Below are 23,181 nucleotides of genomic sequence, written 5' to 3' on the forward strand. Positions count from 1 at the left end.
TGAGCACGGTACTGTTGTTAGTGGTGTAGTGCAACCACACGGACTCTTGGAGCGTGTGGTGTGACAGTCGACTGAGCCATTTTGTAGAGTTGTTGTGCCCCCTAAGTCCGGATCAGGGTTATAGGCTAGCCAATTGTACTACAGACACGATATGATATTTTGATCTAACCGGGTCGGCCAACCGCGGTTAGATCTAGCCTTCGCGGCTGCACAACCTTGACCTTGGGGGGAAGCATGGCATGGAAAGAAAAATCCTCAGGGTGGCCATGAGTTACAAATGTGATGTTGGTATTTGATACTAGGGATACTCATGAGCCGGATAGTGAAATGGAAATGGAAAGTGAAAGAATGATAAAATGGGCTAAAATGAGAAATGAAAGAAATAATGGAAAATGAGAAATAGAAAATGGTAAAATTAAGAAATGATTCTGTGTGATTTAATAATATAAATAATTGAGGCGAAGTAAAACTCTCTACTTGAGGGCTTACTGAGTAAGGTGAGTGCCCGAATAAGTATCAGATGTGGCCATTCCTAGCTGCATAACGTGTTAGGGCAGAGGGAAACTACCTGTATGGGCGGGTAATCTTCCCTATTCTTAGGAACTTCACGGGTAAATATGTGTTGAAAATGAATAAACTTGAGAAATGGTTTTAAAGCTTATAAAAGTTTGTGTTGTATATCTATATGATTATGAGAATATATTTATCAGTGTATTTTTCTCAGATGAAATGTTGATTTGAAAAGTAAAGTGTATGATAACTGAACTTATATGACCACACACTGTAAATAATTTATTCCTTCTTACTAAGATGTGTTTCACCCAAATTATCTAAATTTTTCAAGAAACAGAGATAAACCAGGTGATAGAGCTCTAAAACCTTAGGGAGCTGAGACCCTGACACATAGGGTGAGTTTTAGGGACTAGGGGAGGTGTAATTTCTCTAGAGTTGAGTTTTTTTTGAGTATGGGATGGTAATATGTATGTATGTGTATGTTAATACTTTGGGTATTGTATTCAGGTTGTTAAGTATATACTATCTTCCACTGTTAGGTTATATAAATAAAATGACTTTTTACTCAGTACCCAATATGGGTTGGGTCATAAGAATGGTAGTAGGGTTGTTGACGTGGCCGATTTGTGAATGTTGTGGATGACGAGTAAAAATTTATTTATTATTATTTATGTATAAAAAAAAATGTATGAAAATCGAGATGTCACACTGGATGAAATTCCCCTTCTGTCTGCTTTGTTCAATGCTTCATTATGTTGTCCTGGTACATGTATTCACTCATAATATGAGTCACATATCCAACAATCTATTTTTCAAATAAGGACATAGACCTCAATGGGAGGTAATCCCCAAGTTCAGAACATTGATCTCTTTATCGGTTCATAGCAAAGGGCTTACTCGTGATTACATTTAAATCTATGTGCATGAGCGTTGGTGATTAAAGAGAATAAAGGTGGTTCATTGGACTTTAGTTGCTTTAACAAGGGTTGATTTGTGGCATCCTAAATTGATTGGAACATGTTTTGATATATACGTAGAGTGAAATGATTTTAGTCGATATTTACTCTTCCAGTTCTAAACCCATCTACTCTAGATGTTTGATCAAAGAACTTTGGAGCTTTCACTTAAGGAGAATGAAATGCAAAGAAAAACGACGAGGACTAGTTGTCCCCCTCCCCCCCCCCTCGCCACCATCCCTTAAATGTTGGAACGAGCAACTTTGCTATTCCTTCCATTGTGATGCCCATCATAAGATATTTTATCCTTAGACTAGTGAATTTAGTTGATATATTACTTTGCTCCCCGACATCCTTTCAAGGTGGTGATTTGTTAGCACAATGCTCATTTTATACTAAAAAGCATATCTCTAGGTTTTGATCACGGGATCGAAATGGGTTAGATGATCATAATCCCTGATTTTGATAACTTAGTTTAAGATCTCTATTGCTAGTTTTACATTGATTGTCATTTTTTTTTTCTCAATTGTAATCATAGCTTTGTTTTCAATTCCTATAATCATTGCTAATTTGTTAATATAAAATTTGACATCGTGTCTTTTTTCTTTTATGAGTTGCAACTATCGATAACAAGTGTTATAGAAGGGTCCATAAGTTGTTGACTTTAAAAGGTCATTTTTTTTAGCTCAAGCTAGCTAGCTTGATCATGTTTCTGTGATAGATGTATGAACTAAGGTGACAAAAAAGGTAGACAAGTGAGTGAGCGATTACTTGTCATCGAGAGCTATTCTTCCATTCACCAAACGTGGACTTTGTGATTATTGAAGTTCCCATTTTTTAGGTTTAGGAGTGTAGGCTAACTTAAATAAAAAAGTGCAAACATCATGATGGAAGATAAAAGGAACTAGCAATCATAAAGTGTAATAGTAATACATAATGCACTTAAAAAATCTTCATTAGTTGACAACAATTTTTAAAAACATGATGTTATCCTATTTATATTTTTGAAAAAATAATATATGCTGTTTCAAGAAAGAGTAAGAGGTTAAAAAATAGTTTTAGTATTACAATCAACATTATTAAAAATATAGTCATTTTAGCTGTAATTCCAATAAAATCAAATTACTGTTATGTTGCATTTGAGAGCATGAATTTCAAATATTGAATTTGGATTTGGGTGAATTTTGATAAATTTTAATATAATTATCTATTACACCTTATCGAAATACAATAGAACTCCAAATTAAAGATTTCCCTAAAAGCAAGGTTACTTTTATTTCTCTAGGAAATTGGAATACAAATCTAACTCCTCTTGTTTACTTTAAAGGATTCCTACAAAATTTATAGGATATAAGTTGACAATTTTAAAAATTTAATTTGATTCATTTAAACAAATCACAAGTGATAATCATTTAAGATTAATATTAGCTATTTGCAAAATATTTTATACGTTAGCTTATTTTTATAAGTTTAATTCAAATAGGAATCATAGGTAATTCCCATGTACATAATTATCGAACACATCATTTATCTAACCAAATCTCTAATACTATAAATGAAATTCTCCCTTTGGTGTCATATTTTCAAAGTGTCAAATTTATCCCTATAACTACTAATAATTATTTCAAAATACTATTGTAACTATCATCAACTATCCAAAATATATTTTATAATTATATCAAATTTATCCCTATAACTATTCAAAATTATCCTAAAATACCCTTATAATTATTTATAACTATTAAAAAATTAACTTATACTATTCAATTAATTTTTATTTTCTCTATGTAATACTGTAAAAGGGAATTTTTTTTTGGCGCCTTATTTCAAAAATATCAAATTTATTCTCATAACTATGAATGACAATTCTAAAATATTTTTTTAACTACCAACAACTACCTCAAAATACTTTTATCGCCATAACTAATCCTAGTTATTTTAAAATATCATTATAATAACTAGTCATAGTTCTAAAAAGAACTTATGCTATTTAATTATTTATTATTTTTAAATATTTTTTTAAAAATAAAAATTTGTGTATACTCTCCGTGCTGGTGCTAATTCGGGTAATACAACCCCGACAGCCGATCTCATTCACAACATTTAATTTTTTAAAAAATAAAAAATTAAAAAAATTGTCGCGCTTTCTATTTCAGTGCCCTCGCTGTCCCAGCCTGGTATGGATCTTGAGTTTTAGCAGCCACCATGGACATCTGAACCTGAGGGAAGTGCCGGCAAACCAAACTCCAGAAGCCATGGATCGGCTGCTCAAAGCTGCGAGAACCTCTGGTTCTCTCAATCTATCCAATCGTTCGCTCAGGTACGCACGAGATGCCGAAACTTCATTGTCATTTCAGTCTCAGTCGTCTTGATTTCTCCTGTTTTGAAAAATGCAATGTTTTGTTTTTAATTTTGTTCTCTTTTATTATGTTTTCTCAGCAACCAAACAGAGCATTAGTGAATGAAAAAAAAATTGGTTCTGAGAGAAGTGAGAGTAAAGGAAATGAATTGGTAGCTTAACTGTCGACCTATGTGCAGTGTGGACAATAATTGATTGAGCGGAAGTGGATTAAAAGAAAATGATCTTGGGCATTAAACAGTATTTTGAGCGTGTGTTTATGATAGATGGGCGAGTAGTTACATTTGATCTTTTGATCCAGTTGCAGACGGATCAGAGTTGATAGACCCCAATCATGAATGTACTGAGTTTCTTGGGTATTTAGTACAAATATAAAATTAAATAAAAAACTATTAGAGTACAAACAGGATCCCAATTAGATCAAATGTAGAAACTCCACTCTATTTAAGGAAATTCAAGCCTTTTGCAATTTAGGCTTAGCCTATGTATGGATATAGTGGAACATTTATTGACCTGTCTTCACCAGGATAGTCTGATTGAATTGTATGGCTGGCTCTTTCTATGCAAAATAAAATAGAAGAGTCCAAAAGCTCCACACACGAAACACCTTTCTTTGATAATCAAGCTCTCCATGACTTAGATTGTGTGAGTATTGAGTTGGAATGAGGATTTTGTGATGTGCTAATGCCAGAGGGTTAATTTGTAGGCATACATGAACTTAATAGACATAAAATGTGTTTATATTAAATAGATACTTGTGTAGGTCCAAAGTAGGTTCAAAAAATTAATATTTATAGTCCATGGATCTATGAAATACATGTATCAGTGACTCAACTAATTGAAGGTGCATATCCCCTTCCAAGGTACATTTTCCTTTCTCAAGGTACATTCTCCAATAGTCATTAATTCTTTAATATTTAAATGTACCTACGATCCCCATTCATTTTAATATTTAGAGAATTTGTCAAAGAGGGATCATTGTGCATAATGAAGGCGCGCTCTGCATTGAAACTCCACTTAGTGAAACAATAAACATTACTCCAAAGTAATAATGGTCTCATACTTAAACTATGACTACTTATGCGAAATAAATATTGGGGAAATACACTTACACTGCTATACTAACTCCATGGTTGTGAAAATTCTTTCTGTTAACAAAAAATAATGAAATCTAATTGATATTTTAATGGATATGGTACATGAATGCTTAATAATTTTTTTAGACAAAATTACCCTTATAAGCCTAAAAAAATATTAATATTAATATTAATATATTTTATAGAATGAGCATGGAAAAAATGACCATGAGGTGAAAAAGACAAGAAATTATTTTGGGGGTGTGGATGACAAAAAAAGAAAAAAGAAATAACATATTAAAAAAATAGAAAAATTAATTGAATTATAAGAATAAAAAAAGGGATAAAAATTTGAGGAATTAAATAATTGATTCTATAAAATAAAAATACACTATATTCTCATTAATAAAAAATACATTAATAAAAGAGCATATACTATATATTGTAATTTTTACTTATTTATATAACATATTTCTTATGAATTACATTGTAGTATCCAAAATAGCTTGATTAAAGAAATAATTTAACTTAATAAATGAAATAATTTTTTTTTCTTCATAAAATATGATGCATTATGGTGAGTATAAATGACATTTCACGATAGTTTTGGCATTCTTGAGGTTGTTTGATTCTTGCCATCAAGAAGTTGTTACAAAATTAGATTGAGTGAAATTAGGGTATAAAATATAATTTTATTATTTTAATTACTGGATTTTAACTCCGTTACTTACTTTGATAGTTTAGGTGTAAGTGTCGCTTTTAAAAATTTAAGAAGACATTTGTAATGGATGGTATAATTTAGGGGGTGTAAGTGTGTTTTCTCCTAAAATATTATTTCTCGCATTTATTAAGCTAGGCTTTGACATGGGCTTTAATAGTCAACATGTTTGAGCCTTGTGCTAACCCTAGTTTCATGAGCATATTTGGGAATAAGTCAATCCTCACAGCGAGCAGCCCACTCTTATGATCGTATAGGTGAAATTTGTCAAGGGTGCTCTTGCAACTTTAGAGGCTCTAACACTCACTAACAAGAGATACTAATTTTCATCAACAACTTAAAAACTCGGCCTCCCAATATTACAAGATAAATGCACTTAGAACAAGGATGGATTAAATATATAAGTGCATTTCTTATCACCACCACAAGATTTGTTCTTGCCATTGAACCTAATTATAGGATATTTTGTCCTTTGGTTAGCTATTTTTATATGTGGTTCATGATTGTGTGGGCTGAACCCCATCCCCCTCAATGTAGTCAAAGTCCTTTCTCTTGTTAATGCCTATAGTTAATGAATCTGCAAGAAGATTCTTTCACAGCTGATGAGCCTATTCTTTCACAAGAACCATGGCATGAGATGCCTCTTCCTTCGGCGAGTAGGGGGATTTCCTTTAGCACAACCAATTTATAGCCCGAAGAAGGGAGGAAAATCCGCATCAAGAGGACAGTCATCAGTCCCACAGCACTCTTGCTATTGATCAGATTAACTCTTTCGTATAATAAGAAGAATGCGAACAGGGGTTATCCTTGGGTTAGCTATTCTCAAGGGAATGTCAATGTTTTCTACCCCACTTGCTGGAAAATCTGCTAAGTATGCCTAATGCATATCATTAATAGATTAAGAATGTACAACCAGGAGAATAAGACATCTCCTTAAATAAGTCTGGGAAAATCCAGACAAAAACAAAGAAAAAACTGAAAAACTAAAAAGACCATAACCAGTGCAAACTAACAATTCAACACAAAGGATAATGCCAATCATGCTGAATATAAAAAAAGTTCACCCCCTTAAATTACCCTGTCCCACACACCAAAGAGAAGCCAAATAATGTATCTTTTCCCAAACTAGCAAATGCGACGACTTCTTCCCTGAAAAAACACGCACATTGCGCTCCATCCACAATCCCCAAAATATTGCAAAGAAAGCACATCTCTAAAGCGCTGCTCCTTTTTTTTTTTGTTGCTAAAAGCAACTAAAGAAACTGCCAAAAGTTCCTCCAATGCTTCCAAACTCACCCAACATTCGCCTACCAAATAACTTATTCCATACCCTCTAAGATAATCACAATGTATAAAAAGATGCGATGCAGATTCTAAACAATTAAAACAAAGAACATAAAATGTGTTAGCTCTAGCCTCTAGTTCATATCATAAGTTACCGATAATGCAATTATACTCCTTTTGATTAATCACTTCATTTTCATTCTCACTTGAGACTAAGTATTAGGATCAAAAGGATTAGAAAGATGCTTGTAGTTATCATAGTCATTGTTGAATAATTGGGTAATGGAAGACCTTATCACAAGGGTAGGTCTCTCCCTTTATTTATGATACATGTCAAGTACATGCCGATGACCGTAATACCCTTATTAACTCATGCTTACTAACATAACATTGGCACATACTAATAATGCTAATTGACCAAATAAATCATCAACACTTTCTCTCAAGCTGGAGCATAGATATCATATCCTCCTAGCCTGTTAAAAATGAATTTAATGCAAGCACACCCCCCAAGGCTTTTTGTGAATAAATCAACAAGCTGCAAATCAAACTTCACATGAGTGGTTGTAATGAGCTTCTGCACAAGTTTCTCTTAAACAAAGTGGCAAATTACTAGCATTCAACTTCATTGTGTTTTTTCCACTTATGGAAGACTAAGTTGGAGCCTTGGAGGCAATATGAATAGCAACTTGGTTATCACACATCAATTCCATAGATGAAGAATCTGGAAAACTGAGTTCTTCCAACATGTTCTTCAACCAAACAAGTTCTCATATAGTGTGAGCCATGGCCCTATGCTCGGATTGGGCACTTGACCTGGCCACCACAGTTTGTTTGTTACTCTTCCAAGAAATCAAATTACTACTAACAAAGATACAAGACCTAGTTGTGGATCTTCTGTCGAAAGGTGATCTGACCCAATTTTCATTTGTATATCCTTGAACATAGTGTGACCTCAATCTTGATATAAAAACCTCTCCTAGGTGCACCTTTGAGATATCTCAAGATGTGAATTATTGCATCTGAGTGACTTGCTCTCATTCTCGGAGAATCAAGAAATTGACTCACAATACTTGTTGTGAAAGGTATATCTAGTTGAGTAACTGAGATAATTCAATTTACCAATAAGTCTTTGTTTTGTCGTGGGTCGGACAACAAATCACCCATATTTGACATTAACTTAGGGGTCGCTTGGTATTGCTGTCAAAAATTACGAAAACAAAAACTAGAAACGAAAACTAAAAACTAGAAACATAAACTAAAAACCAGAAACCAACAACTTTTTTGGTTAATATTTATAAAACTAAAACAAGTTAAAAACTTAATTTAAAAATGCTCATTTTCATTTTAAAATCAAATAATATTATAAATATATGATTAAAATAATAAAATTACAAAATAATACACATTAAAAATATGCTATAATAAAAAAGTTTTTATTATAATTACTTTACTTAATTGTTATGATTTTAAATTTTACTTTACAATAATAATTTTATTGTACATGACAATTGAAAAACAGTAAAAAAATTTCGTAATTGACTTTATTATTATTATTTTTGAAAATTTATGTATATTTATATTGTAATTATATTTAAATTCATGTGATCATTTAATTTTAATTTTAATATAAAAGTGAATAAAATGAATGATTTAATCCAAAAAAACTATTTCTAGATATCAAAATTTTTGGCAACAAGCTGTCAAAACAACTGAAAACCATAAAATTTGATTTTTGTTTTTTTTGCAGATAGTTGAAAACCAACAACAAAAATAGAAAATTGACAACATAAATGAACGCATTTTTATAAGTTGTTTCTTCGCTAAGTTGAAACAAAAATAGAAAATAGAAAACAACAACAATACTAAACGAAGACTTATTGTTAGGATCTATGGGTGTATCAACAAGTTTGGATCCTAACGACCCAGCCTCATATAAAAGATCAAGAACATACTTCCTATGTGACAAGACAATTCCTATAGGAGATTTGGATAATTCTATTCCCAAGAAATACTTCAATGGTCCCAAATCTGAAACCTAGTATATAGGAAATGTAGGCCTTGGATACCTTGATCATCATCACCAATAATTACAATATCATCCATACATACAATAAGCATAATCTTGCTGGATGCAGTGTGACAATAAAATACAGAGTGATCTACTGCACACCGTCGGATGCCAAACTCAAGTGTGAAAACAATGAATCTACCAAATCATGCTTTGGGAGACTATTTTAATCCATTATTGAGTCAACACTTTAGGCTCGACTCCCTTGAGCAACAACCAGGTGATTGCTCCATATAGACATTCCTTTAAAAACAATCATGTCGGAAGCCCTTTTTCTCATCTAGCTGATGCAAATGTAACATGATTGTTAAGGACATGAAAAACGTACTAAGGCAAGTTTGGTGATCAGAGGGAATGTGTCTACATAATCCAAATTGTACACCTAAGTATATCCCTTAGTAACGGCGAGCCTTCAAACAAGCCATAGAACCCTGTGTATTGACTTTCACAGTATACAAGAAGTGACAATGAACCATAGGCTTATCGGGAGGAAGAAGTACCAAATCCCAAGTATCATCATCTTGTAGCGCACACGTCTCTTCAACCGTTGTAGTCCTCCACCCAAAATAGGATAGGGCTCCAAAAATAGATTTTAGAAGAGCAACAAAAAACAAAACATTGATAAAACTATAATACGAGTGCGAAAGAAATCATAAAAAACAAAAGTAGAGATTGGCTGTTGGGCACAAGTACATTTACCTTTCCGAACAACAATAGGAGAATCAACACTTGAGAAATAGGATCATTTGACGAGGGAACTAGGGGCGTAGAAGTAGAAGTTGGAGGAGGCTTTCCTCCTTTGATTCATATTGGGTACACCTACAAATTGGTATGATCTCAGTCATGAGAAGGACTCAAACTAGATGAAGATGTAGGAGGATTGTGCACAGATAATAGGTTAGGATTTGGAATGCTAGGTAGAGGAAGGGACTCGTGAAGGTCAATAAAAACTAAAAATAATATGGTTTAGACCTAAAAAAGGTGACATGAGAGAGACAAAGAATCTATGTGAAGTAGGCTACAACATCAATATCTCTTCTTAGTGCATGAATAGCCCAAAAAGATACACTTGATAGCATAATGATCCAACTTATCCATTCTTGGACTTAATTGATGGACAAAGGACACATTGCCAAATATATAAGGAATAAGTGAGAACAAAGGAGCCCTAGGGAAGATAAGTGAATATGGGATTTTACCACTAAGGATAGAAGATGGAATTTTATTTATGAGAGAGCAGGTAGTGAGCAGGACATGACTCCAAAAAACTTTGGGGTCATTCATTTGATACAATAGGATACGAGGGACTTTGAGAATATGTTTGTTTTCTTGTTCTGCAACTTCATTTTGTTGCAGAGTGTAGGCACAAGATGGCTGATCATGCCAAAGTTAGTGATAGAGGTAGTGAATCGGGTACTAAAGTACTCCGTTGCATTATCACTACGAAGTATCTAGCTTATCAAACTGAGTATTTATTTGAATATAAAAGATACTAAACAACAATGATCTTTCATTGAATACAACCAAGTCACCTTGAATTCATCAACAAATGTAACAAAGTATAGAAACCCCAACTTTGACGTGACATGACTATGACCTTGAACATCATAATGGACTAACATGAAAGGCTAACCGCCATTTAATTGATGGGAAGCAAAGGTAACATGATGATGTTTTCCCAATCAACAAGACTCACACTCAAGATTAGAGATAGAACATAAAGTAGGAACTAGCTGTTTTAATTTTACGAATGGCCAAAGGTGACAAGGATTTGAGTGGTGTAGTAGCGACATGTAGGCAATAGGTGGAGAGGAGAGAACAACTCAAATTAGTAAAGTCCACCAGCCTCAGGTCTTGCGCCAGTCATCTTGGCTGTCTTTAGCTCTCAAATAACAACAGAGTCAGAAAAGAAGGCTGCAAAACAATTTAGTGACTTTGTAAATTAAGATATATGAGATTGGAAGTGGATTTAAGAATGTACAAAACAAAAGAAAGAGAGATGGAGGGAGTAGGAGTTACTGTTCCTATCCCCATAACTGGAGTAGTGGGATCTATTAGCAAGGGTAACTTGAGGTAGATTTTTAGAATATTCAAAGATAGAAAAGAAGTTGGTTACACGTGCCATATGGTCAATGGTGGCTGCGTTGATAACCCAAGGACTAGTTGGAGAGATACCAGATGACATAAAGAATGTTGGATTGCCTTTCTAAGCAAAAGATGCAGTGTGATGGTAAGCTTGTGCTTGTATGCATGATATTGCACAAACCTTGATTACTCCTCCTCTGAGGCAGTTATAATACGCTGTTCACCCAAACAAGTGACTGACGAGGGAAATGTATTTTAGGGATTTGGGGACTCCATCTCAACACACACAACCTTGATGCAGCTGCAAATCAGAAATATGAACAACATTGTTCCCATTCATGGACTTCATTCCAATGCACAACCTTCGACAACCGGAACAAACCACAAGCACAGGATGAACAAGATAGAAACAAATCACAAGCATAGGAAATACCACTGTTTCAGGTCTTAATGAACTCCAAAAGCTTGGCAAACAGCTTCTGGCATTGCCATTTATCACTCCTAGAATGCCACATGTGAGCAACTAAAAATGTGAGATCTTTGGACAAAAAAACATGACAAACAACTTGACATTATGGTGTAGGGGAGGATTCAAGACATTCGTTAGGAAATTACAGCAAAAAGGTTGCTTGGAACGCTCTCCCAAACTGTGTGTGGAGTTGGAGCTGCCGGCTTTTGGCTGGTACGTGGCAGTGCGTGGGGGCTCCTCTGGCTATGAATTTCAATGGGCTAGCTGATTGACAGGTTTTATGGGTTGTTATGTGGTTGGTTTGGCAAAATATGAAGAGTTTCTGGCAATTCCTTAACCCGCTTCTGTTCTTTGGTGGTTCAGATGATCCTTCTATAGCAGCAAGCTTGTGTAGGATTATGATGTTTAAGGTTTAGTTTGGCAGCGGCTATGCATTTTGGGTTTAGGTTGGCTCTTGTTCTGATAACATGTTGAATAATTGGGTGAGTGGAAGGCGTTATCACATTTTAGGTCTCTCCCTCAATTTTTAATATGTGTTAAGTACATGCCAATGGCTACAATACCCTTACTAACTCACGCTTACTAATATAACACTAGCACATACTAGTATTGACTCAAAATTTTTTCAATTTAATTCTAGTGATCAAGAAAATGACCATTTCACAAGCTTGTAATTTTCATGCGTAAGCCCAAAATAACATTAGCCTTGCCTCTTAAGAATTTTTTTTTTCTCACTCATAACGTGCAAATTTGAACAATAAAATTAGATAATCATCCACAAAGACTAATAATAACATGTGAGTGATGCTAAGATAATAAATACACTTCTCATTTATTTTACATGCCTTTCCAAAATGCTGGAATCAAACTTTTCATGCTGCTAATTTGGGTTTGATTTAAGCCATTTAGCGATTTATTTAACTTGCATACTTTGTTTTCTTGGCTAGGCTCTATACGATCTTACGGGTTGGTACATATAAATTTCATCTATGTTCCCATATAAAAAAGTAGTTTTTACATTCATTTGATGAATTTGTAAGTTATAAATTGTAGCAAATTGCAATTAATAATCTAATGGATGTACTTCTAGAAACTGGAGAAAAAATATAGAAACATCAAGGTCTTATTTGAAACCTTTTGCCACAAGACGAGCCTTGTACTTGTCTATTGACCCATGTTTGAGTCATTTTAAAGACTCTTTTTATTTTTGGATAGCAAAAGAAATTCATTGATAGATTATGAATGTATAAATAGGAGAATAATATATCTCCTTAACAGACTCTAGGTTACCCCCAGAAAAAGCAAAAAGGAAAAGCCAAAAGTCATGAAAAACAACCTAGAAAAATCAATGTGCCCTAACAAGTCAACAAGGAATGCCAGTTGTGCTGAATGAAGTTCCCATAGCCCGCAGGCCGAAGGGAGGCCAAATAATGAATTTTCCCCCAAACCAGCAGAAATAACAATTTCTTCGCTAAGAAAATATGTGCAATTTGTTCCATCCACAGGCCCCAAAATACTCTAAAGAAAACACATCTCCATAATGCTTTCCCTTCCTTTTTCCTACCAAAGCCAACAAAAGAAATTGCCAAAAACTCCTTCACTGTCTTTGGACAAACCCATCATTCTCCAAAATAGTTAAATAACTTGTTCCATACCCTTCAGGCAAAATCACAATGCATGAAAACGTGCTGAACAAATTCTGAGCAGTTAAAACAAAGCACAATTACGTTTGTGGAGAGAGCCCTTCAAAGGCCTCCTAATCTGCAACAAGTTATTGGTGTAAGTGTTAATCCTATTAAGAACAACCAACTAGAGAAAAGCTTTGATTTCAGGGGGACTTTGGCCTTCCAAATAGCTTTGATTTTAAGGACTTGTTTACATCCTATGGTTTTACAACCCTATTGTAAACCAATTTCCATGTTTTATTGGAAACTAGAGATTCCATCTCATCATTTACTACCTCTTTCCAAAAAATTGCATTTTTTTTTATACAAATGCGTCTTGTAAAATAATTTGACTCCACTAAATTATAACATAATAGTTAGGACCAAATCTTTTCAACCCTGGCTGTTTTACTCCTTCAAGGTTGAAGTCTTGAAATCTCTTCCATTTTGTAGGAGGAGTTGAGCTAGGTTTAACAAAAGCATTATCACTAATTTTGGCCCCCACTATTTTTAGAATTGAAAGGAATTTTTCCTTCATGAAAAAAACATCACCTGTTCTAAACACAACATTATTCTCAATGTCCAAAAATCTAGAGTTTGTACTATTTACTATGTATCTAAGAAAGCACAAATAGAAGCTCTAGCACCCAATTTAGGTATTTTAGGGTTTGTAAGCTTACAAAGGCTAAACAACCCCAAACTCTAAGCTATCATAGGTTAGGCTTGGGCCTGTTTCAATGGCCAAAAGATTTAGTTTAATCTTTTTGTATGGCACTCTATTCAACATACATGATGAGCAGTTAAAACTGCCTCTAAGATTAGGAGATGCACTTGATTCTATTAACATGACATTAGTCAAATATATTAAAGTTCTATTTCTTTTAAGACATTCCACTAAAAGCCCAAGAGTATGGTGGAGTAATTTCATGGATAATTCCAAGTATTGAACATATGAGTTGAATTTTGAAGACTCATATTCATGGCATCTATCACTTCTATGTTTTAATTCTTTTAATTTTCTTACCAAATTAATTTTCAACATCGAGAAAGAATGTTATGAATTTCTCAAAATGCATCAGTTTTATTTTTTTAACAAGTAAATATGCATATATTTTGAAAAATGAGAGTAGTAAAATACCTATTTCCTCCACTAGTTAAAATTCCTTCAAATCAACACTAATCTGTATGAACTAACTCTTGCAATAAGATATTTATTGCAACACTATATGAGGCCCTTTTGTGATTTTGCTCTTACTAATGCTACATGATTCAAAATTTCCAAGATCCTTTGTGACATTTGGATAAAATGATCAAAGAATGTGATTGAACAATAGGGGATAAGGTGGATGCGAATATTGTTTGGAATAAGATGACTAACTCTATCATAAAGATAGCAAAAGAGATTTTAGGTGAGTCCAAAGGGAGATGCTGCGGTAGTAAGTTGATGGTGGGATCAAGAAGTCCAAAATTTCATTAAGATTTAAGACAAAAAGAAACTGGTATAAAATATGACAAAGTTGTAGAGATATAGAAAACCTTGAAAAGTACAAAGAGGCAAGAAAAAATGCAAAAGAAAAAAAAACTATTAATGAAGCTAAACATAGAGCTCATGATACTTATATAATGAACTAGATCCAAAAGAAGGAGAAGGGGACATTTATAAACTTGTTAGAGTTAGAGAAAGAAAATGTGGAGATTTAGGTGATGTAAAATGTATGAAGGACGAGAATGATAATGTCTTAACTATAGAAGAAGACATTAAAAAAAAGGCGGTGGAGATACTTTGATAATTGGTTTAATGAAAACCAAAATGAAAGTTTGAGCTTAAAAGTGACAAATGAGGAAAAGTCTAAAAATAGCAAATTTATTCACAAAATCAGAGTTCTTGAAGTTAAGATGACTTTAGAAAAGATGAAAAATGGGAAATCTATTGGACTGGATAATATAGCAATTGAAGTTTGGAAATGTTTAGGGAATAAAGGAAGTATATGGCTAACTAATCTATTTAACATTATTCTAAAAACCAAGAAAATGCCGGAGAAATGGAGGAAGACCACGTTAATACCTTTATACAAAAATAAAGGTGATATTCAAAATTGTAATAACTATTGTAGAATTAAGATTATGGGTCATACAATGAAACTTTGGGAATGGTTAATTGCACGGAGAATAAGACTAGAAACGAGTGTTTCAGAGAATTAATTTGGTTTTATGCCTGGGAGATTGATAATAGAAGTTATTTATCTTTTAAGGAGAATAATGGAAAAGTTTAGGGAAAAGAAGAGGGATTTGCACATGAGTTTTATTGACCTAGAGAAAACATATGATAGAGTACCTAAGGAAGTTCTTTGGTGGGTCTTAGAAAAGAAAGGGATATACAGTAGATATATTGAGTTCATTAATGATATGCATGATAGAGTAATGATTAGTGTTAGGACTGTACGAGGGGAAACTAGAGATTTTCCAATCACAATAGGTGTACATCAAGGTTTTACTTTGAGTCCTTATATTTTTACTTTAGTGATTGATGAAATTGCTAGGAGTATTCAAAACGGGATCCTTTGGTGTATGTTGTTTGCAGATGATATTGCCTTGATTGGTGAAAGTAGGAGTTGAGTGGAATCTAAGTTAGAAATTTTGAGAACTGCTTTAGGGTCGAAAGGTTTTAGGATAAGTAGGAATAAGACCGAATATATGAAATGTAATTTCGGTAACGTAAGGAGTAGAGGAGAGAAGATTAAACTTGATAATTAAGAAATTAATAGCACTTGTAGATTTCAATATCTTGGATCTATCATGCAAGCAAAAAGGGAAATTGAAGAGGATGTAATACGTAGAATTAAAGCAGGTTGGGTAAAATGGAGGAGTGCATTTGACATGTTGTGTGATTATAGAATACCCTTAAAATTAAAAGGAAAGTTCTATATGACGGCTATAAGGCCAACTATGCTTTATGGTTCAAAATGTTCGGCAAGTAAAAAAACAACATTTTCAAAAATTAAAAGTTATCGAAATGCAAATGTTAAGATGGATGAGTGGTATAAAAGATGAATTAAGGAACAAACATGCAATAGACTAGGCATAACACTGATCGAAAACATGATAAGGGAAGGCTGGCTTAGATGATTTAGGCATTTGAAATGCAGGCCTAGTAGCACACTTGTGAAGAGGAGTGAGTTAATTATCGTTTCTAGCATGAAAAGGGGTAGGGGTAGGCCTAAAATAACTTGGAATGAGGTAGTGAGGAAACAATTTAATAGCCCTTAATCTAGTAGAAGAAAATGCTCTCGATTGGGTGAATTGGCTGAAAAGGATTCATGTAGCTGAGCCCACCTAGTGGGACTTAAGGCTTATTGATGTTGTTGTTCTTTTTGACATTTTGGATTACCTAAAATTACTCGTTTTTTGTACATATCTATTTATATGACATAAACCAAGATGCCAAAAATTTAAAGAAGAAAGTATGTAAATAGAACTTGAAGATGCTTTATTGTTATTTTTAGGCTCTCAACAACTTATATACTGTTGGCACACTACATAACAACTTTAGCTTTTTGGTAAAGGGGGGTCATCGAACATGGTATCTTTTTTTCAATGGAGTGACTATGTCTACTAATTTTCTTAGGAGTAGAGTGACTTATCTTTCATCTTTGTGGGTGTTAGCAAATGGTTTTTTCCACCATATCTCTTTGGAAGACATGCAGCAAGACTGGTTTGCTTTCTTGCATTGATTTTGGTTTTTGGGCTTAGAATGGGAGATCTGTAATTGTTTACTTTTGATGTAGGTAGGATTTTATTCTCCATGTTTTCCTTTTTTTTTTTTTTTTTCAAAGGTATCAAAGCTTTGGATGCGAAGAAGTCATGGGTTCTATCCTTGTTGTCTGCTTTATTGTGTGGTGGAATAATATATTCGTTGTAATGCATGTTATTTATCTTTGTCTAATCTCTCCACATGCAATTAGGCTGCATGTGTAGGGGAGTGTTAAAGCTTGATATACATTGTTTGCTCACAACCTAACAACTTAAGCTTTTAGGTAAAGTGGCGATCTCACACATACTGTCATTAATAACCTTTGCCTACAAGTGTTTCATTCTTAGTGATTACATAATGTCCAGATTCCATAGTTTGTTTAAAGCCAGCCTTATTAAGAAGAAAACTTGGCACCAAATTCTTTCTTAGGGAAGGATGTGATACACATCCTTTAATATCAACATTTGTCCAAAAATATGCTTCAATTTACCTCATTGCTACCAAGTACTTGAGTGGCACAAGAGTCACAAACTTGATAGTTTTAGGCTCCTTAAAAGGAGTGTACAATTTGAGCCAATTTTTATCAAAGCAGACATGCTATTAGCACCAGAGTTTGCCCACCACTCTGCAATACTATGGACCACATTAATGTAAGTAATGATGGTGACAAATGGCTCCTCAATTACATTGGCTTGAGGATTGGGGCCATGTTTTTGAAATTTTCTAATCTGAGCAATATGCCCACTTTTCTGACAAATAAAACCTTTTTTTTTTTTTTTGGTTTTTGTTTTTCCCGTTTTGATTGCTTGATTCCTATTCTTTTGTTGAGGGTTGCCCCTGATAATTTTGGATTGTCTGAGATGATTTTTATATTCTTCTTTTTGGGCTTTCATTGAGTATTCTTAGGAAAATGACCATAGACAAAGTAGTTCTGTATAAATTGAACTTACTTCATTTAAGTCCTTCTCTCACTGCCCAATTAGTTCATCATCATTCATGTTGTCTGAGTTGACTTTGTTTGATTTCTTTTGAGAACGTAGGTGACTTTGAGGAGTAGGGTAAAAAAATACCTTAATTTTCTGTCTCTTGAACTAGGCTCCAATATGTTCATTGGGTTTTTCAAGTATAGGCTCCGCATTTTGAAAACTCTCTGTAAAATTGTTAGGTGTCTAGTATAAATATAAAAACAAATAAAAAAACAATTAGAGTATAGGCATGATTACAATTAGGCTAAGGTGTTAAAATATTGTTCTCTTTTAAGGGGATTCAAGCCACCAATGCTTTAGTATCAACCCATGAAATTGGTGTAGTAGAACACATCTTGACTTGTTTCCCCCAGGATACAATAACTTGATGAATTGTATGGCTCTTACCAATTTTGCACAAAATGGAAGAGTCCAAAGCTCCAGAAGGAAACATCTTTTCTTTGATAGTCGAACTCTAATTTAGATTGCATGAATGATAGAGTTGGAATGAGAAGGATGTGAAGTACCAATGCAAGAGGGCTGATCTATAGGCACACATGACCCTCTGCATATGCGAACCTAGTAAATATAAAACGTATTTAAATTAAATAGATACATGTGTAGGTTCAAAGTTGATTCAAGAAATTAATATTTGAAATTCATGTATGAAATACCTGTAACATTGACTTATTTAGTTGAAGATTTATATTCCTTTCCAAGGTACATTTCCCTTTCCCAAGCTATATTATCCAATAGTCATTAATTCTTTAAGATTAAAATGCTCCTACAGAATTTATATGCCAGCCATCCCGTGAGTTGTGAATCAGCTAGCTCAAGGAAATTTATTTTTATTGATTTATTTTTAATTCTTGTAAGCAGTAGTCAACTCTGCAGTTTTTACTTCTAGGACCCAAAATTTTCATCTGAATCACATAGCACTTTCTTAGTTGCTCATTCTGTTTGCCCTGTCCTAGAGGGTGAACAATTATACAGAATGTTCAATGCGGAATTTCATTCATTTGATCTGCGTGAAGTTTACTTCTAAAATTGTGTCATAGGGAAGTGCCTGATGAGGTATATCGAAGAATGGATGCAGTTTGTGAGGGAGAAAAGTGGTGGGAGGTATAGTTCACATCCTTGGCCGTTTCTTCTTTGAGCATTTAATGCAATCTAAGTTTTTTATTCTACGTCATCATATGGACAAAGTTGCATTTATTTTTGAGAGACAAGAAAATAATATTTAATAACATGATTGCAGACTGTGGATCTACAGAAGCTCATTTTGGCCCATAACAATATTGAGACATTGAGAGATGACCTAAAAAATTTGCATCTGTTATCCGTGCTGAATGTTAGCCACAACAAGCTTGCCCAGCTTCCAGCTGCTATAGGACAGTAAGATCCTGAATCTATATTCTTGTTTTAATTGTTGAAATGTTTTTTCTGCTCTGTTGATCTCATGTTTATTCCACGTGTGTTAAACAGGCTTCCAATGCTAAAGTCGTTAGATGTTTCATTTAACTTGTTACTGTATATGCCAGAAGAGATTGGATCAGCAAATTCTCTTGTCAAGTAGGCTTTCTTTCCATATTTTTATTGTCATCAGTTTTGAAGCATCTGGAAAGAAATAGGAGAATTTAACAATATATTCATAATCATATAAGTAACTTTACGTACTGCCAGATCAATGGAAAAGTAATCAATGCATGTGAATGTTTGAGAATCAAGCCTTCACGTGGATAAGCTCAAACCTTGTATTCCCAGAAAGTTAGGATACTGCATCTGCATTGTGTCAATAATTGTAATTAGGTGTTTGCTTTATGGGGACAATATTGTAATTGGCTTCATTATCTTGATTATTCAACATAAGAGTAGTTTGCTTTTCTTTTGCATTTGATTGTTTCAGTATTTATGTTGTCATTCCAGGGTTGATTGTTCTAATAACCAACTTAAGGAACTCCCCAGCTCCCTTGGAAGTTGCTCAAATTTATTGGAACTCAAGGTAATTCTTTACCAAAATAAAGGGTTCGTACAACATTTGGAGTTTGGGTGGGGATTTTGTGAAATTATGGGCTATTTTATCTTCTGTCTATAGAAGTTTTTAATAATAACATTAATATCCTTTTGATCAAGTTTCTTAGTATGCAACACTTTTGTACATGGGGCTCCCATGTTATATTAGGAGTTTAGGAACAGCATGGTGTACACAGCCTTTCCTCCACATTTGGAGAGCCTGTTTCTGTGACTTGAACTTTGTGACCAAGTTTGGGTGTGCATCCTTACCATTAGTCACGGTTTCTCAATGGATATCCTTAATAAACCAAAATTAGTTTGAACCGCCCTTTCTTATCCAGACATCCTCAATTCATGTATTAGTTGTTATTACTAATTGTTTTTGTTAAAGCTTGATGTATATTGTTGGCCAACAATCTAACAGCTTAAGCTTTTAGGTGAAGTGGTATTCTAACATGGTACCAGAGCTGGTTACTAGGAGGTCCCGAGTTCTAGGCTTCTTGCCTTGTTGCTTGCGTTTATTGTATAGCGTTTAAAAAATTATTGTATTCCCTATTATGGATATTACTTAGTGTGTTTATCTCTCAACATGTGTCGGGCTGCATGTGCGGGGGACTGTCAAAGCTTGATATACATTGTTGGCCTACAACCTAACAGTTTAGGGTCTGTTTGGTATCGTTGCTGTTTTTTTTTTTTATGTTTTCTATTTTTGTTTCTCCACAGTGAAAAAACAGATTATAAAATGTGTTTGTTTCTGTTGCCTGTTTTCAGCTGTTTGCTAAAAAACTGAAAACCAGATGTTATGGTTTTCACTTGTTTCAGCAACTTGTTGCCAAAAATTTTAATATCTAGAAATAATTTTTTTGTATTAAATTATTCATTTAACACACTTTAAATTAAAATAAAAGTATATGAATTTAAATATAATTAAAATAAAAATATACATAAATTTCAAAAAATAATAATAAAGCCAATTACAAAATATTTTTACTATTTTTTAGTTGTCATGTCCAATAAAATTTTTATTATAAAGTAAAATTTGAAAGTAGAACAATTAAGTAAAATAATTATAATAAATTATGTTTTTAATTATAGTAAATTTTTAATGTGTATTTTTTGTAATTTTATTATTCTAATAATATTTTTATAATATTTTGATTTAAAGATGAAAAGCAAAGTTTTTTTAATTAAGTTTTTAATTTGTATTAGTTTTATAAATGTTAACCAAATAGGTTGCTAGTTTCTAGTTTTTTGTTTCTGTTTCTAGTTTTTGGTTCTTGTTTCTAGTTTTCATTTGTCTAATTTTTGACAGTGATACCAAACGAACCCTTGAGCTTTTAGATGAAGTGGTATTCTAACAGTTTCAATATTAAAGAAATATTTCATCAGCTATATTGATTAGTTTTATGTTTCAAGAGTGGACAAGATATAATTGAATTTGTAATTTAGGGGCCGTTTGGTATCATTGCAAAATTACAGAAATGAAAACCAGAAACGAAAACAACTAGAAACAAAAACTAAAAATTAGAAACCAACAACTTGTTTAGTTAATATTTATAGAATTAAAACAAATTAAAAACTGATTTAAGAAATTGCTCATTTTCATCTTTAAATAAGATAATATTATAAAATATTATTAAAATAATAAAATAGCAAAATAATACACATTAAAAAATACAATAATAAAAATAAAAATTTTTATAATTATTTTACTTAATTGTTATACTTTCAAAATGTCCTTTACAATAAAAATTTTATTAGACATGGCAATTGAAAATAGTCTAATATTTTGTAATTTCTTTTATTATTATTATTTTTGAAATTTATGTTTGTTTTTATTTTAATTACATTTAAATTTATATGGTCATTTTATTTTTGTTTTAATTTAGAAGTGTATAAAATGAATGATTTAATCCAAAAGAACTACGGATCTTAAAATTTTTGGCAACAGGTTGCCAAAACAACTAAAATCCATAAAATCTGGTTTTTAGGCTTTTGACAAACAATTAAAAATTGACAATAGAAATAGAAAACTGGCAAGAAGTAGAAACAAAAAACAAAAACAGCAACGATACCAACAGACTCATAACTTTTAACTTATTTATGCAGAAATATGTTTTTTAATCAATATTCTAAAAAAGTGAAGAATTAGAATTAGTTATAAACATAGTTTATAAACCTGAACAGACTGGATGGTGTGACAGTGTTGGACTGTGGATCCAGTCAAATCACGTGTCCAGTTTATGCAACAAACCAGAAATTTTGCAAACTCGGGTCAAATGGGCTAAACTGTGAATTTGGCCTGACTCTGTGAATTGCCCAGGTTGACCCATGTCTTTACTAAAACATTTTTGAAGGTGCAGGTGTGAAGATTCGAACCAGAGACCAACTGTAAAGAAAGACAAAACCTTAACAGTAGGCTTTCTTTTCTTGTAAGGGACAAGAAAATATATATATATATATATATATATATATATATTAGCCGTGTGATTTGGAGGTCACGGGTTTGAGGCGTGGAAACAGCCTCTTGCAAAAATGCAAGGTAAGGCTGCGTACTATAGACCCATTGTGGTCCGCCCCTTCCTTGGACCCTGTATACGCGGGAGCTTTGTGCACCGGGCTGCCATTTTTTTTTTTTTTTGTATTTTTACATAAGATATTTTGCATATATAGGTTTACATTATGCTTTTGAATTAATGACACACTGGTGTAGGACAAGAAGCAAGACCATGGGAGTTGGAGAATAATTAAGAAGAATTGGGTCAAGAGATTGTTTGGCTTAGTTTAATTAGTATAAGATTATGTGTATTTAGGGGCTTGTTTGTAATATTTGTGTATTTTAGAGTTTGTTTGTATTTTCATGTAATTTTAGGGGTATATGTGTAATTTCAAGTGTCAAGAGGCTTTCTTATGAATAGGTTGTGAAAGCCATGTAGGAGTAGTTGTTGATGAATTTGAATTGAATTGAACGTGTGATTTCCACTTTGTGTCTCCTCTCTCCTTTCTTCCCTCTTCTTTCTTCTCTTCTCCTCGCGTACATTCTCTTATGGCTGCAGATCCTTGATGCTGCCCCTGCATCACACACTTAACCGCTTAACTCTTTAATAAATTTATAATTTGATCAAACTCTCTCACTCACTGTGTATTTATCTCCTAATCATAACAATTTGTTATTTTAATATTAATTATTGTTAGTATAAGTTTCAAGAATATTTGAAAAATAACAGGAAAAGTGGCGCTAAAATGGTGCTAATTGT

At 33.1% G+C, this 23,181-nt stretch overlaps 1 protein-coding gene across 1 annotated transcript in view; it reads left to right on the forward strand.

Annotated features, from left to right (window-relative positions):
- The first annotated feature begins 3,536 nt into the window (after positions 1-3,536).
- LOC131146223 (plant intracellular Ras-group-related LRR protein 6) overlaps positions 3,537-23,181 on the forward strand; it is a 62,204-nt gene continuing 42,559 nt past the window's right edge. The window contains exons 1-5 of the mRNA XM_058095661.1: positions 3,537-3,789; positions 18,970-19,033; positions 19,170-19,306; positions 19,397-19,483; positions 19,838-19,913. Of these exons, the coding sequence (XP_057951644.1) occupies positions 3,725-3,789; positions 18,970-19,033; positions 19,170-19,306; positions 19,397-19,483; positions 19,838-19,913 (429 nt within the window). The 5' untranslated portion in view covers positions 3,537-3,724. The remainder of the gene's footprint in view (positions 3,790-18,969; positions 19,034-19,169; positions 19,307-19,396; positions 19,484-19,837; positions 19,914-23,181) is intronic.

The sequence above is a fragment of the Malania oleifera genome, chromosome 1, assembly GCF_029873635.1.
Source record: "Malania oleifera isolate guangnan ecotype guangnan chromosome 1, ASM2987363v1, whole genome shotgun sequence".
In the NCBI taxonomy this organism is placed as follows: domain Eukaryota; kingdom Viridiplantae; phylum Streptophyta; class Magnoliopsida; order Santalales; family Ximeniaceae; genus Malania; species Malania oleifera.